Below are 15,192 nucleotides of genomic sequence, written 5' to 3'. Positions count from 1 at the left end.
TAACTTGCTTGAATTCCTCTCCAAGGGAGGGGCGTGGCCTCACTGTGCAGGTCTCCGCCCCCTCCCTCAGTAGGCTGTCTGCTCACATCTCCCCTAGCATCTCCCTTAGCATAATCAAAACTACAACTTCCAGCATGTTCTCAATGTCAGGGAATGCTTGGAGTTGTAGTTTCGCTAATGCTAGGGGAGATATGAGCAGGCAGATGGTTACATCTCCCCTAGCATTAGCAAAACTACAATTCCCATCATGTCCACACTGTCAGGGCATGCTGGGAGTTGTAGTTTTGTAACAGCTGGAGGTACAGTTTGGAGATCACTGTTTAGTGTTTCTCAACCTGCTACTGCAAAACTACGACTCCCAGCATGCCCTGACAGCCTGCGGTTGTCAGGGCATGCTGGGAGTTGTAGTTTTGCAACAGCAAAGAATTTGGAGACTACTGCAACGACTATACACATCAGACCAGTCAATAGCCCTGTGTGGTAGAGGGTGTGATGCAGGGCAGATGGAATTACCCTAGGGGCAGATGGCATTAACCCCTTGTATTCGTGATGCCAGGGTGTGGTTTATCCTCAATACCACCCGAAGGTATACCGCTGGATTCTGGACTAAGCACGGGGGCAATAATGACTCAGATGCCAACTTACGGCACAACAGTAGCTTTACTGAGGTTAGACAGGTGGAATAGTCTATACACCTTAGCCAGGTCCATGAAGGTGACCAGTGACTTTAGAGACCTTAGGGCTTGCGGGGACTTGTAGTGGACTGGGACAATTTTGATGCAGACCACGCTGACTGAAGACAGGTTGACTTTGACTGACTTGTCTGAGACTGACTATACCCCATTTGTAGCTTAACAGGCTCTGACTGGGACCTGGGGGTAGTGGACTTGTAGACCTGTGGCTGCGTGGTTGACTTGAGGCCTCCTCTGGACTCCAGACACACTCTTAGGACTTGACTGCACTGGACCTCAGCAAAGACTTAACTGGAAATCAAGAGAGTGAGCTAGTTCCTCCCAGGGCTTATATGGGGGAGACTAGAAGGGGTCACATAGGTCACCCTTAGGTCACATGGTCACTGATACCTAACTGGATTACAATCACATGACAACTATTCAATCACATGACAACTTTTCTTAAAGACATAACACTTTACAGGTATAATACACTGGATAACATATATACAAGTGAATATAGAAGGGGGACACTGCAGGGAGCCTGACAGGGCAGCTAGGGTTCAAGGGTACAACTCATGTACCGGGCCACCACACCTGCAACATGTAATATGGACAGAGACTACCAATCCCAGCATGCCCAGACAGCCATGAGCATATTGGGAGTTGTAGTTTTACAACAGCGGGATGCACCCAGCTGGGAAACAATGCTCTATATGGCCCACGCTTCCTCCCTCCCCTGCTATTGAGGCTCCAGGTTCGGCCTATGCTTAGTTGCGCGCTGCTCCAACCACAAACGTTCCCCCCAAGCACCGCCCCTGTCAACCCAACCAACCCCAACCCCCCCCCCCCCCGTCCCCGCACTCCACCGACACCTGTCCACTGTCAAGCGCTACTCTGCTGCTCCCCTGCACTCCATGGGACCGAAACGTTCTGCTTACTCCGCCGATGCTTCCCTATGGTGCCGGCCCCTCTAGGGGTGAGTACGTGAGTCTGCTGGCAAGCTCTTCCCTGCAGATCGCAGCCGCACTGACTGTTTGTGTGCAGGCTTCGTGCGCTCGCACAGGCAGTGTGTGTCCCCGCCTACACAGCACCCAGTGCAGAAGCTATCTCCTATACTGGATACCGCACGCTTTACGGCTTGTATCCAGTATGTTGCAAAATTCAGTCTGTCTGTATATTTAGTTTAAATTTTTGGGGAAAACAGAAATGTCTTTTATACATATTGAAAAAAGCCATTTGAGGATTAGTTCTATGTTCACATTGCGGAATCTCCACTCGCGGAACTCCGCGAATAGAGATTACGTCTGGTGGCCCCTGGCGAAAATACTTTGGCAGTAGGACCGCGCGGCACTGCGCCGTCACCATTGACGGCTATGCAGTGCTCACGGAATTCCACGCAAAGAAAGAACATGTTCTTTGTGTGGGAGAATTTCAGCGGCGGAATTGTTCTTGCGGAAGACCCATGCACACTGATGCTAATGTTCACTGCACGGAATTCCTCTCACAGAATTCCCCAACAGTATTTTGGTCAACGTTGTACATTAATATTTATAAAACCCAAAGCCCAGCACGGCTCAAAAACACAAAGAAGTAAAAATCTTTGAATTATACATTATCTGTGTTTGTTTTCAACTTCTGGCGTTGGCTTATGACTACTGATGCAGAATACTGACCAAAATACTTTGTTTGTGAAAAAAACTGAAATCTGGTACAACGATGCTCAGAGCTTGGAGTTTGCAACAATTCTGTTTAATCCAGGCGATCCCTTCAACTGAACAGCCTAAACTAATACATTTTGTCTTAGGCCCAGTTCACATTGCCGTTGGACTGCACAATTTTTTTTCACTGCTAAACTCCACTAAACTACCGAATCCCTGACAGACCCCATTCAAATAAATGGGGTCTGTCGGGACCCGTCAGTGTTCGTTGTGTTCTGACCCGGCAGTGTTCATTGTGTTCCGCCCCGGCAGTGTTCGTTGTGTTCCGCCCCTTTCTCACTACCATTATGTCATTATGTTACTGTATTCTGACACCCGTTATTCAGCAATAAAGGGTCATGAAAAAATGGATGAAATAACTGAATACAATGGATGATAACTGATGACCAAATTTGACGGACATTCTGTCTAAATAACGGACATGTGCCATCCGTTATCACCTGTTATAGTCCGTTATTTTATGTCCATTATTTTATTTCCATGTTACTTCCTGGTTGTGATGCTGTACTGAGCATGCTCAGTAGCAATAACTGACTAAGGCTTTGTAATGCAAGCCAAAACGCATCACCTTATTTTGTGTTCATGTATGTCTACCCTGGCAAGATAATAAAGAATTTGTTCCTGAGTTAAACGCTTCACATTACCTTCTTTCTAAATCTTTGGGCAAGGTCCACGCCAGGTCCGTGCGCCTACAACAGGGTGAGCTGTTACGTATCTGGCTCAGTAGCAATAATGGGACAGTAAAAACGGACAATAACATGTCATTTATGAACATCCGTCACCCTTAGATTTCAATGTTAACATTTTAACATACCGTTATACCACTGTTATTTTTGACGGGACACAAATTAGTGCATGCACCGTTAGTCACAACGGGACATAACTGATGCTAAAGGATGGTCAAAATCTCATTGACATGATTGGGATTTTTTGACGGACGTTTTATGGACTTTCTGATGGGAGTTCATGACGGTGGTTTTTACAGGAGGATAACGTATTTGGCGTTACCTGAATTAGAGCAATGTGTGGGTCCCTACTAGGCTAAGTTTCCACTTGGTTTTTTTTCTGGCAGTTTTTGGATGTCTGCCACTGCAGTTTTTGAGCCAAAGCCAGAAATATATTCAAAAGGAATAGGACATATAAAGGATGGACTTACACTTCTCCTCCTTTATGGATCCACTTCTGACTTTGGCTCAAAAACTGCAGTGGCAGACATCCAAAAACTGCCAGAAAAAAAACAAGTGGAAACTTAGCCCTAAGCTGAGTGCTGATTGACTCTCCCAATGAGCCAGGTCTTTGCAAAGTCATTTAGAGCATTTAGGCTAGGGCTTCTATTTTCTAAAGCCAAAGCCCTTTTGTCAAGGCCATTTTCCCTTTTTTTTATGAACCCAGCAAAAAAAGGGTCTTAAACGTTTCTGAAACTTTCTGAAATAATAAATGAGGCATGCCATGTCAGACAGCATTTTGGTGCAAATGACACTATAATTCAGTAGCACTGGCAATAGTAAAGTTAGGATAATTAAGTATAATGCAGAGACTAAGCTATAGTCCGCACCACACTGCAGAGCCAGTGATCATTAACCCCTTCATGACCCAGCCCATTTTCACCTTCATGACCTGGGCATTTTTTGAAAATCTGACCACTGTCACTTTAAACATTAATAACTCTGGAATGCTTTTACTCATCATTCTGATTCCGAGATTGTTTTTTCGTGACATATTCTACTTTATGTTATTGGTAAAATTTCACTGATATTTGCATCCTTTCTTGGTAAAAAATCTAAAAATTTCATAAAAATTTTGAAAATTTAGCATTTTTCTAACTTTGAAAGTCTCTGCTTGAAAGGAAAATGGATATTCCAAATAAATTACATATTGATTCACATATACAATATGTCTACTTTGTGTTTTCATAAAAAATTGACAAGTTTTTACTTTTGAAAGACACCAGAGGGCTTCAAAGTTCCGCAGCAATTTTCCAATTTTTCTCAAGATTTTCAAAATCGTAATTTTTCAGGGCCCAGTTCAGGTTGGAAGTGGATTTTAAGGGTCTTCATATTAGAAATACCCCATAAATGACCCCATTATAAAAACTGCACCCCCCAAAGTATTCAAAATGACATTCAGTAAGTGTTTTAACCCTTTAGGTGTTTCACAGGAATAGCAGCAAAGTGAAGGAGAAAATTCTAAATCTTCATTTTTTACACTCGCATTTTCTTGTAGACCAATTTTTGAATTTTTACAAGGGGTAAAAGGAGAGAAATCACCCTAAAATGTGTAACCCAATTTGTCTCGAGTAAGGAAATACCTCATATGCGTATGTAAAGTGTTCGGCGGGCGCAGTAGAGGGCTCAGAAGGGAAGGAGCGACAATGGGATTTGGAGAGAGTTTTTCTGAAAGGGTTTTTGGGGGGCATGTCCCATTTAGGAAGCCCCTATGGTGCCAGAACAGTGGACCCCCCCACATGTGACCCCCATTTTGGAAACTATACCCCTCATGGAATTTAATAAGGGGTGCAGTGAGCATTTACACCCCACTGGCGTTTGACAGATATTTGAAACAGTGGACTGTGCAAATCAAAAATTTTATTTTTCATTTTCACAGACCACTGTTCCAAAAATCTGTCATACACCAGTGGGGTGTAAATGCTCACTGCACCCCTTATTACATTCCGTGAGGGGTGTAGTTTCCAAAATGGGGTCACATATGGATATTTATTGTTTTGCGTTTGTCAGAACTGCTGTAACAATCAGCCACCCCTGTGCAAATCGCCTCAAATGTACATGGTACACTCTTCCTTCTGGGCCTTGTTGTGCGCCCCCAGAGCACTTTGCGCCCACATATGTGGTATCTCCGTACTCGGGAGAAATTACATGAAAAATTTAGAGGGTCTTTTTTCCCTTTTACGTCTTGTGAAAATGAAAAGTATAGGTCAACACCAGCATGTCAGTGTAAAAAAAAATTAATTTTTTTACACTAACATGCTGGTGTAGACCCCAACTTCACCTTTTCATAAGGGGTTAAAGAAGAAAAAGCCCCCCAAAATTTGTAAGGCAATTTCTCCCGAGTACGGCGATACCCCATATGTGTCCCAAAACTGTTGCCCTGATATACGACAGGGCTCCAAAGTGAGAGAGCGCCATGCGCATTTGAGGCCTGAATTAGGGATTTGCATAGGGGTGGACATAGGGGTATTCTATGCCAATGATTCCCAAACAGGGTGCCTCCCGGCTTCACTATGACGCCGGGCCCGCCGTGATATGATGCGGGATTACCGTGTAACCCCGCGTCATATCACGGGAGCAGGACCAAGGACGTACCAGTACGTCCTTGGTCCTTAAGGAGTTTAAAGTATGGGTGGAACGTAAAAAATGTTTTAAAATCACATGGAGTTTTGACTTTACTCCATTATGGTCAAATAAAGAACTTAAAGAATTCCTTAAAATTAATGATTCACACTTTTGGGTGAAAAAGGGGCTTCTTTGTGTAAATCAATTATACGCTTTAGGTCAAATAAAGTCGTTTGAAGAGATAGCCCATAAGTATGGGGTGGCAGACAATCAGAAACATTGTTTTTTACAAATAAGTAACGCATATCATAAATCAATAAAAGGAGAGTTGAGGAGAGAACATTCACATCCCCTTGTTGAATTAATGAGAGGGCCCCCTGTCCCTAAACCCATGACAAAAATGTATAAAATGCTGATGCTATCAGGGGTAGATGGGAAAGGGACTTGGGGGGGTTTATATTCAGATTCATGGGGCAGAGCCATTGTAAACATGAAATGTACATGATATAATAAAGCCCATGTAATGGTACAGTCTAAGATTTCGTATAGGATGTATTATACTCCATGGGGATTGAAGCGTATGGACCTCAGACAGGATGCAAGCTGTCCAAAATGTCAGATGGAGGATGCTAACTTTTTGTATCTTATATGAAATTATTCCTATATTCCTACATTTTGGAATCATCAATGTTATTGATAAAAGGTATAACATTAAGATCGAACGAGACCCTTAGAGGCTTATCCTTGGAGATTTCGGGGATTCTATATATAAGAAAAGTTTAATAAGACTATTTCCTTATGCAAAGTTGCTGTCTGGGCATGCTGGGAGTTGTGGTTTTGCAGCGGTTGGGGGTTCACAGCTTGGAGACCACTGCTATAGAGGGTGCAAATGTATCCGAGCCCAGGAACTCAAATAATGTGAAATATGAGATGATCAAAATGGAGCCCCTGCACTAATTACTTGGGTTCTGGGGTCTGTAAGGTCCATAGTAAAAACATCAGGTTCTGTCTATAGCAGATACTAAATCATGGCAGCTCTAAGAAACAAGCAGTCATCGTGACATCAGACATGTGATGTCATAGACAGCTGGAGTCCTGACATTCCACTGACAGCCGCCCGAGCCTTCATTCTGTAGATTGTTACAGTGCGATTAGTATCTTCTTTTTCTTCTTGACTGAGATGGAGCTAAAAGGTTTGGGGTTCGTCCCCCTCCTGTTGGTGTTTTGGTGTGCGGCCTGGCTTGCCACCAGCTACATCGTGACGGTCGTCCTCGGCCATGCCGCCTCGCCACTGATGAGCATCAGGTAAGATAAACAAGCACAAGATTCTTATTTCATGGGTTGGGAGTGAGGAAATATCCACAATAACATTGGTTTCTTTTCCTTCACAGTGACGTGGGAAATGTATTTCCCGAAAACATATTATTGAGAATTGGATTTATAGGGACATCCATTGGCACTTTGGTACTAACCTTTCTTATTTATAAGTATATGGTTATGCATACTGAAGAGTTCAGGGGTCATCAGGTCCTGATCCAGAGGATCCTGCTCGCCATTGTGTGGGCCTCCTGTTTTGCCACAGCTGTCATGCATGTATTGTCCCCCGAAGAATATCCCAGGATACACTTTGTCAGCACGATAATTTCCATTACATGTGAAGCCTTATACTACCTTGGGCAGTCCATCCAGATGTATAAATTACCAGGAGCAAAAAAAGTCATCCACCATAGTAGATGCACCTGCTGTGGCCTGGCTTTTACCTGCGCAATTTTCTACTTTGGATATAAAACATTACAGGAATTATTCCATAATGATGAAGACTGGGACGAGATCCGTGAAATCACCACCATAATCATCGAGTGGGTGATGCTTCTACTGATCCTGATAAACATCGTGACCTATTATTCCACCATGCAGAGGTTAATGTTAACCGTCTCCAGGAACAGCTGCAAACTCTCTCTTAGAGTAAGAATTGATGACTTCGGGGTTTAGACCACCACGGGGGCCATCAAGTGGACTTCTGGGAGAGATACTGCACAGGACACGGAAAAACCATCTAAAGAATAATAACTGGGGGACTACATATGGTGCCAGTAATCATGGCACAATAATATGAGCTGGTGATATTACCTATACAAAGAAAAATAAAAAAAAATTACAAAAAAATATTGCTGTGTGACGTGTAATACCTACCGTATATACTCGAGTATAAGCCGAGTTTTTCAGCACTATTTTTTGTGCTGAAAACCCCCCCTCGGCTTATACTCGAGTGAACTCTCCGCCTGTCAATCCCTTCTCAGTGGTCTTCAACCTGCAGACCTCCCAATGTTGCAAAACTACAACTCCCAGCATGCTGGGTGTTGTAGTTTTGAAACCTCTGGAGGTTTGCAGGTTGAAGACCACTGCAGCCTTCGTCATCATCTAGCCCCCCCCCCCCCCCTTTTGCTTTGTACTCACCTCCCCTCAGCGGGAAGTTAGGGTGACCTGGTCCGGTGGGGAGGGTTAGTCATTGCGGGCTGTCCATTTTAAAAGGGGGGGCCCTCTTCTCCGCGCTTTGGGCCTGCTCCGGACTAGTGACGTTGCCTTGATGACTACGCACAGGGACTTTCATGCGCAACGTCCCTGTGCATCGTCGTCAAGGCAACGTCACTAGGACCAGCTCACCCTAACTTCCCGCCCAGGGAAGGTGAGTACAGGGAGCCCAGGGAGGTGAGTACAAAACAAAAAGTTGGTGGTGGGGGAGGGGGGGGCTGGATGATGACGAAGGCCGCAGTGGTCTTCAACCTGCGGACCTCCGGAGGTTTCAAAACTACAACTCCCAGCATGCCCAGACAGCCGTTGGCTGTCCGGGCATGCTGGGAGTTGTAGTTTTGCAACATCTGGAGGTCCGCAGGTTGAAGACCACTGATGAAGGGATTGACAGGCGGTAATGATAATGAAGGGGGGGATGATGACGAAGGCTGCAGTGGTCTTCAACTTGCGGACCTCCATTGGTTTCAAAACTACAACTCCCAGCATGCCCAGACAGCCGATGGCTGTCCGGGCATGCTGGGAATTGTAGTTTTGCAACATCTGGATGTCTGCAGGTTGAACACCACTGGTGAAGGGATTGACAGGCGGTGATGATGAAGGGGGGGGATGATGATGGGGGTCTGGATGATTACATGGGGGGATGATGTATTTCCCACCCTATGCTTATAGTCGAGTCAATAACTTTTTCTGGGTTTTTGGGGTGAAATTAGGGGCCCCGGCTTATATTCGGGTCGGCTTATACTCGAGTATATACGGTAGGTTTTCTTTATTTTACTACTTAAAAACAAATTATAACTATATGCACCAAAATTTATCCTATTCTGACCCCTATAACTTTTTTAGTTTCTGTATACGGAGTGATAGAAGGGCTCATTTTTTGCGCTGTGGTCTGAAGTTTTTATCGGTACCATGATTGCTTTGATCAGACTTTTTGATCACTTTTTATACATTTTTTGGGGTATACAAAAATACACAATTTGGGACTTAGGAATTTGTCGTTTTATTAACATTATATTTTTTTTAGTTTGGACATTTAGGGGACTTTTAGGAGGAATCATGTGGTTCCTCATACAGATCAAAGTGGTTCCATAGAACCACAGTGATCTATGTGCTCTGCGCTCAATTGAAATAGCCTGGTTCTGCCAGGCTTTTCCATTCTCAGCGCAGCAGCTGCCATGGAAGGAGAGGTAAGGCCTCGGGCTAGCTCCGAATCAACCCCACTGGACCACCAGGGAGAGTTTACATGGTTCTTTAGAGGCCGCTGACAGCTTTGACAGCAGCAATCTAAAGGGTTAATAGCCGCCCTCGGCGATTGCCGCATGTTGGCTATTAACACCGACCCTCAGCTACAAGAATCAGCTGAGGGTCAGCTGGTATGACGCGGGCTCGAGTCGGGAGCCTGCACATGTATACACGTCCTTGGTCGTTAACCAGTTAAAGGGATCATAGGTTTGTTTCAATGGGTGGGGAATTATGGGAATTGTAGTTTAATAGAATGAACTCCAACAGGAAATAGCCCGTTCACAATAAGATAGCCACAGTGCTATGGTAATCTTGCAACATAGCAATCTAGTTCCAAGACAAACACAGATCCTTCCTAAGCATGTCCATTACTGTCTGGCAGGTAAGTTCTAAAATCACCTTATGGTGGAAAACCCCTTTAATATTACATCATACTAGCATTTTGGAACCTGTTCCATCCTTCAACTTCAAAGACTAGAGTTATCTCTTCAGAATCGTGTAAACTTATAGCTTCTTGATGTATTTCAGTTTTGTGAATGTAAACATGATGAAAAATTATACAACTTTATAGTTTATGTTATAATTCCTCACAGGGTCAGATTAACTGTACCATAGGCCCCGGGCTGTTCATAATGAAACGTGTTGGACATAGTCTGATGAGGTTAGGCACAAGTTAACTGCCATAAGGATTACCAGGCTAGTGTCAGGAATGTGGGTACCCTTATTAGGGCGAGTGCTTCTATGTACAAGCATTCAGGACCTACTGCATACAGGCCCAGGTAGCTAAGGTACTGAGGTTGTCCCTTTTTAGGGTGAGCGCCCCAGTTACATATCAGTGATAATACTATATTACTTTGGCACCTGTATATTATTTTTACTTTATATATGTCTGTAATGCTTGGGGATTGGATTTTAACAAATACTATTAAAAGTTAAGTTTTAACTAGGGATGCACCGATATATCGGCGGCCGATACATATCGGCCAAAAATAGCTGTTTCGGGGAAATGCCGAAACAACAAAAAATGTGCCGATAATGAACCACCTCCCCTGCCCGCCCACAGCACAAGTTACAAACACTGCCAGTGGCAGAGGCACTCGTGGGGGGTGCAGGGGGGGCCGGGCGCAACATCTGGGGGGGCGCGCTCTCTGGGATAGGAATACTTCTTTTTATGTGCCCAGGCCGGCTCCCGTGTGTGGCTGCAGGCGGGGTCCGGCCAGCGCATATAAAACCTAATACTGTATACTAAAAACCAGGGGGCCTCCAGCTGTTGTGAAACTACAACTCCCAGCATGCCCGGACCGGCAAAGTCTGTCTGGCCCGGGCACATAAAAAGAAGTATTCCTATCCCGGACATCCCTGTGTCCCGAAAAATCTTTTCGGGACATAAGGATGTCCGCCGGTCACTCACCATTCCCCGGCGTCCTCCTGCGATCCTCCTTCGGTCCTTCGCTTCTCCGCCTCTATGGTCGTACGCACAGGACGTCACTGACGTCCCGTGCGTACAACCATAGAGACGCAGGAGGACCGCAGGATCGTCGCAGGAGAACGCACGCCGGCCGGGGCCTGGTAAGTGACCGGCAGCGCGTCATCTTCTTCAGTGTTACGGTCACCGCTCCTCCGGTCCCGGCACCTACTGCTATGGTCCATAGGCCATAGCAGTAGATGTGACCCCGGGCCGGAGGAGTGGTGACCGGATCACTGTGGGGGCAGCAGTACAGACATACAGCCTCCAGCCATACACTGTATATGGCTGGAAGCTGTATGTCTGTGGGGTGGGGGGAAGCTGCCTACTATTGTGGGGGAACTGCTGACCTAATGTGGGGGGGGAGCTGCCTAATATTGTTGGGGGGGAGTTGCCTACAAATGTGGGGGTGCTGCCTAATATTGTGGGGGGAGCTGCCTAATATTGTTGGGGGGAGCTGCCTTATATTGTTGGGGGGAGCTGCCTAATATTGTTGGGGGAGCTGCCTATTATTGTGGGGGAACTGCCTACTATTGTGGGGGAGCTGCCTACTATTGTGGGGGGAGCTGCCTACTATTGTGGGGGAGCTGCCTACTATTGTGGGGGAGCTGCCTACTATTGTGGGGGAGCTGCCTACTATTGTGGGGGAGCTGCCTATTAATGGGGGGGAACTCCCGACCTAATGTGGGGGAGCTAGCAATCTAATATGGGGGATTCTAATGAGCGGAGCGCTGCATTTTACCAGAAGACGGGAGAAGTCATTTTCGGTTTCGGTATCGGTTTCGGCCGTACATTTTTTTTAATTTCGGTTTCGTTTCGGTTCTGAAATTTCCATTTCGGTGCACCTCTAGTTTTAACTATACACAAATAACTCTCTTTTGCTAGATAAAGGTCAACAGCCAAATGCGCTTGTGGTGATGGGTGTGGAAGGGCAGATGTTATTAACCTTTTGTGATCGTTATGCCAGGACGTGGTTGTCCTGTACACCACCCGAGGTAGACCAGCTTCACCTGTGCCAGGCACGGGGCAAATAATCACTCCAACGCAAGGTCACGGTTAACTGGTATGCTTTACTGAGGTAGACAAGGTGTTAAAGTCCAAACAGCTCAGACAGGCACTAAGAAGATGCAGGGTGAACTTAGGCAAGCTTATCAGAATTTTGTATTTGACAGACTTGACTACATGGACTGGACGGGACTTCAGAGGAATCCCCACTATGTTTAGATCCTACCGTCGACTTTGACTTTCATCCACTATGTAAGGGTGAACTTGAAGTAGAAGCATGGTGGCTGGACTAAGCCTCAGGCCTCCTTCAGGAACACTCCACAGACTCCTTAGACTTGTCTTCACTGTACCTCAGCTGCAAGAGTGCTAGAGCTCAAGAGAGTGAGCTGAACCCTGACCTCACTATATAAGGGGGACAGTTTAGAGAGATCCCATTGGTCACTGATAAGCCACCTGTTCACCTTGCATACTCCCCTTGGTTACTAAGAACATTATTTAAAGGGACAAACACCTAGATTAACCAACTTATAACTGGAGATTTTATAGTCCTTAGGAGGGATGTGGACCCAGGGGGACACTGGAATAGAAGCCGCCACACACGATGGGCAGGTTTACAGAACAGCAGATTCTGTATACCTCTTTACTGTATACCTGTAAGAGTCATACATTTACGAAATACCAGTATACTAGGAACAAGTATTATCCCATACATAGTAATAACATACTGTTACTAACCAAAACCCATTATATCAAGACCAATATGTCCAAGAGTTAGCTCTCTTAATTGTGCCCACACATAATAATTAGCCCCCTAATAGTGCCCCGCACAGTAGTTAGTCAACTTACTAGTGCCCCTTCACAGAAGATAGCCCCCATTAGTGCCCAAACACAGTAGTTACTCCCTAATAATGCCCCACACAGTAGTAACCCCCTAATAGTCACCCACACAGTATTCACCTCTGGTAATACTCCCTTCACACAGTAGTTGCCCCCTATGTTGCCCCACACAGTAGTTAGCTCTAGTAGTAACTCACACTGTCAGCCTCCACACCAGTATCCTCACAGGTAGTTAGACCCCACTAGTGCCCCCTTACAGTAGTGAGCCACCCCAGTAGTTCTTCCTTACAGTAGATAGCCAATAATAGTGCCCGAACACAGTAATTAGATCACCCAATAGTACACTAGTAAATAGCCCTTCCACTTTGGCTCCTCCTCTTACTGCAGGACACTGTCTTAGCCAGGGTGCAACATTTCTGACTAGCTGCAAGCTACAGGCTTAAAGCGTATCGGTCAGATCCTCCACCCCAAAAAATATTTTTTAATTTTTTTTCAATCCATTACTCATTACCTAATCCTGACATAATTTTTATGTGTCTAGCACCTTTATTTATTTTTTGTTACACTTTTATTGTTGCTAACTTGCTTGAATTCCTCTCCAAGGGAGGGGGCGTGGCCTCACTGTGCAGGTCTCCGCCCCCTCCCTCAGTAGGCTGTCTGCTCACATCTCCCATAGCATCTCCCTTAGCATAATCAAAACTATAACTTCCAGCATGTTCTCAATGTCAGGGAATGCTTGGAGTTGTAGTTTCGCTAATGCTAGGGAAGATATGAGCAGGCAGATGGTTACATCTCCCCTAGCATTAGCAAAACTACAATTCCCATCATGTCCACACTGTCAGGGCATGCTGGGAGTTGTAGTTTTGTAACAGCTGGAGGTACAGTTTGGAGATAACTGTTTAGTGTTTCTCAACCTGCTACTGCAAAACTACGACTCCCAGCATGCAGGGCATGCTGGGAGTTGTAGTTTTGCAACAGCAAAGAATTTGGAGACTACTGCAACGACTATACACATCAGACCAGTCAATAGCCCTGTGAGGTAGAGGGTGTGATGCAGGGCAGATGGAATTACCCTAGGGGCAGATGGCATTAACCCCTTGTATTCGTGATGCCAGGGTGTGGTTTATCCTCAATACCACCCGAAGGTATACCGCTGGATCCTGGGCTAGGCACGGGGGCAATAATGACTCAGATGCCAACTTACGGAACAACAGTAGCTTTACTGAGGTTAGACAGGTGGAATAGTCTATACACCTTAGCCAGGTCCATGGAGGTGACCAGTGACTTTAGAGACCTTAGGGCTTGCGGGGACTTGTAGTGGACTGGGACAATTTTGGTGCAGACCACGCTGACTGAAGATAGGTTGACTTTGACTGACTTGTCTGAGACTGACTATACCCCATTTGTAGCTTAACAGGCTCTGACTGGGACCTGGGGGTAGTGGACTTGTAGACCTGTGGCTGCGTGGTTGACTTGAGGCCTCCTCTGGACTCCAGACACACTCTTAGGACTTGACTGCACTGGACCTCAGCAAAGACTTAACTGGAAATCAAGAGAGTGAGCTAGTTCCTCCCAGGGCTTATATGGGGGAGACTAGAAGGGGTCACATAGGTCACCCTTAGGTCACATGGTCACTGATACCTAACTGGATTACAATCACATGACAACTATTCAATCACATGACAACTTTTCTTAAAGACATAACACTTTACAGGTATAATACACTGGATAACATATATACAAGTGAATATAGAAGGGGGACACTGCAGGGAGCCTGACAGGGCAGCTAGGGTTCAAGGGTACAACTCATGTACCGGGCCACCACACCTGCAACATGTAATATGGCCAGAGACTACCAATCCCAGCATGCCCAGACAGCCATGAGCATATTGGGAGTTGTAGTTTTACAACAGCGGGATGCACCCAGCTGGGAAACAATGCTCTATATGGCCCACGCTTCCTCCCTCCCCTGCTATTGAGGCTCCAGGTTCGGCCTATGCTTCGTTGCGCGCTGCTCCAACCACAAACGTTCCCCCCAAGCACCGCCCCTGTCAACCCAACCCACCCCCCCACCCCCCGGTCCCCGCACTCCACCGACACCTGTCCACTGTCAAGCACTACTCTGCTGCTCCCCTGCACTCCATGGGACCGAAACGTTCTGCTTACTCCGCTGATGCTTCCCTATGGTGCCGGACCCTCTAGGGGTGAGTACGTGAGTCTGCTGGCAAGCTCTTCCCTGCAGATCGCAGCCGCACTGACTGTTTGTGTGCAGGCTTCGTGCGCTCGTACAGGCAGTGTGTGTCCCCGCCTACACAGCACCCAGTGCAGAAGCTATCTCCTATACTGGATACCGCACGCTTTACGGCTTGTATCCAGTATGTTGCAAAATTCAGTCTGTCTGTATATTTAGTTTAAATTTTTGGCGAAAA

At 45.9% G+C, this 15,192-nt stretch overlaps 2 protein-coding genes across 6 annotated transcripts in view; both read left to right on the top strand.

Moving 5' to 3' along the window:
• Positions 1 to 15,192, top strand: part of KCNH6 (potassium voltage-gated channel subfamily H member 6) — a 531,028-nt gene that overhangs the window by 302,003 nt on the left and 213,833 nt on the right. The gene's annotated exons all lie outside the window — the stretch shown is intronic.
• LOC130296545 (DNA damage-regulated autophagy modulator protein 2-like) lies at positions 6,328 to 7,817 on the top strand. The gene is made up of 2 exons (XM_056548181.1): positions 6,328 to 6,987; positions 7,074 to 7,817. The coding sequence occupies exons 1-2, from the start codon at positions 6,863 to 6,865 to the stop codon at positions 7,672 to 7,674; spliced, it is 726 nt and encodes a 241-aa protein (XP_056404156.1). The 5' UTR covers positions 6,328 to 6,862; the 3' UTR covers positions 7,675 to 7,817.

This window comes from Hyla sarda, chromosome 12 (genome assembly GCF_029499605.1).
Source record: "Hyla sarda isolate aHylSar1 chromosome 12, aHylSar1.hap1, whole genome shotgun sequence".
NCBI classification, from domain to species: domain Eukaryota; kingdom Metazoa; phylum Chordata; class Amphibia; order Anura; family Hylidae; genus Hyla; species Hyla sarda.
Note: the sequence above shows the minus strand (reverse complement) of the source record. Positions and strands in the feature narration are given on the sequence as shown.

Coding starts and splice junctions, on each gene's coding strand:
- LOC130296545 (XM_056548181.1), top strand. CDS start 6,863: ATGGAGCTAAAAGGTTTGGGGTTCGTCCCCCTCCTGTTGGTGTTTTGG. Junction 6,988..7,073: donor TCGCCACTGATGAGCATCAG/GTAAGATAAACA, acceptor TTTCCTTCACAG/TGACGTGGGAAATGTATTTC.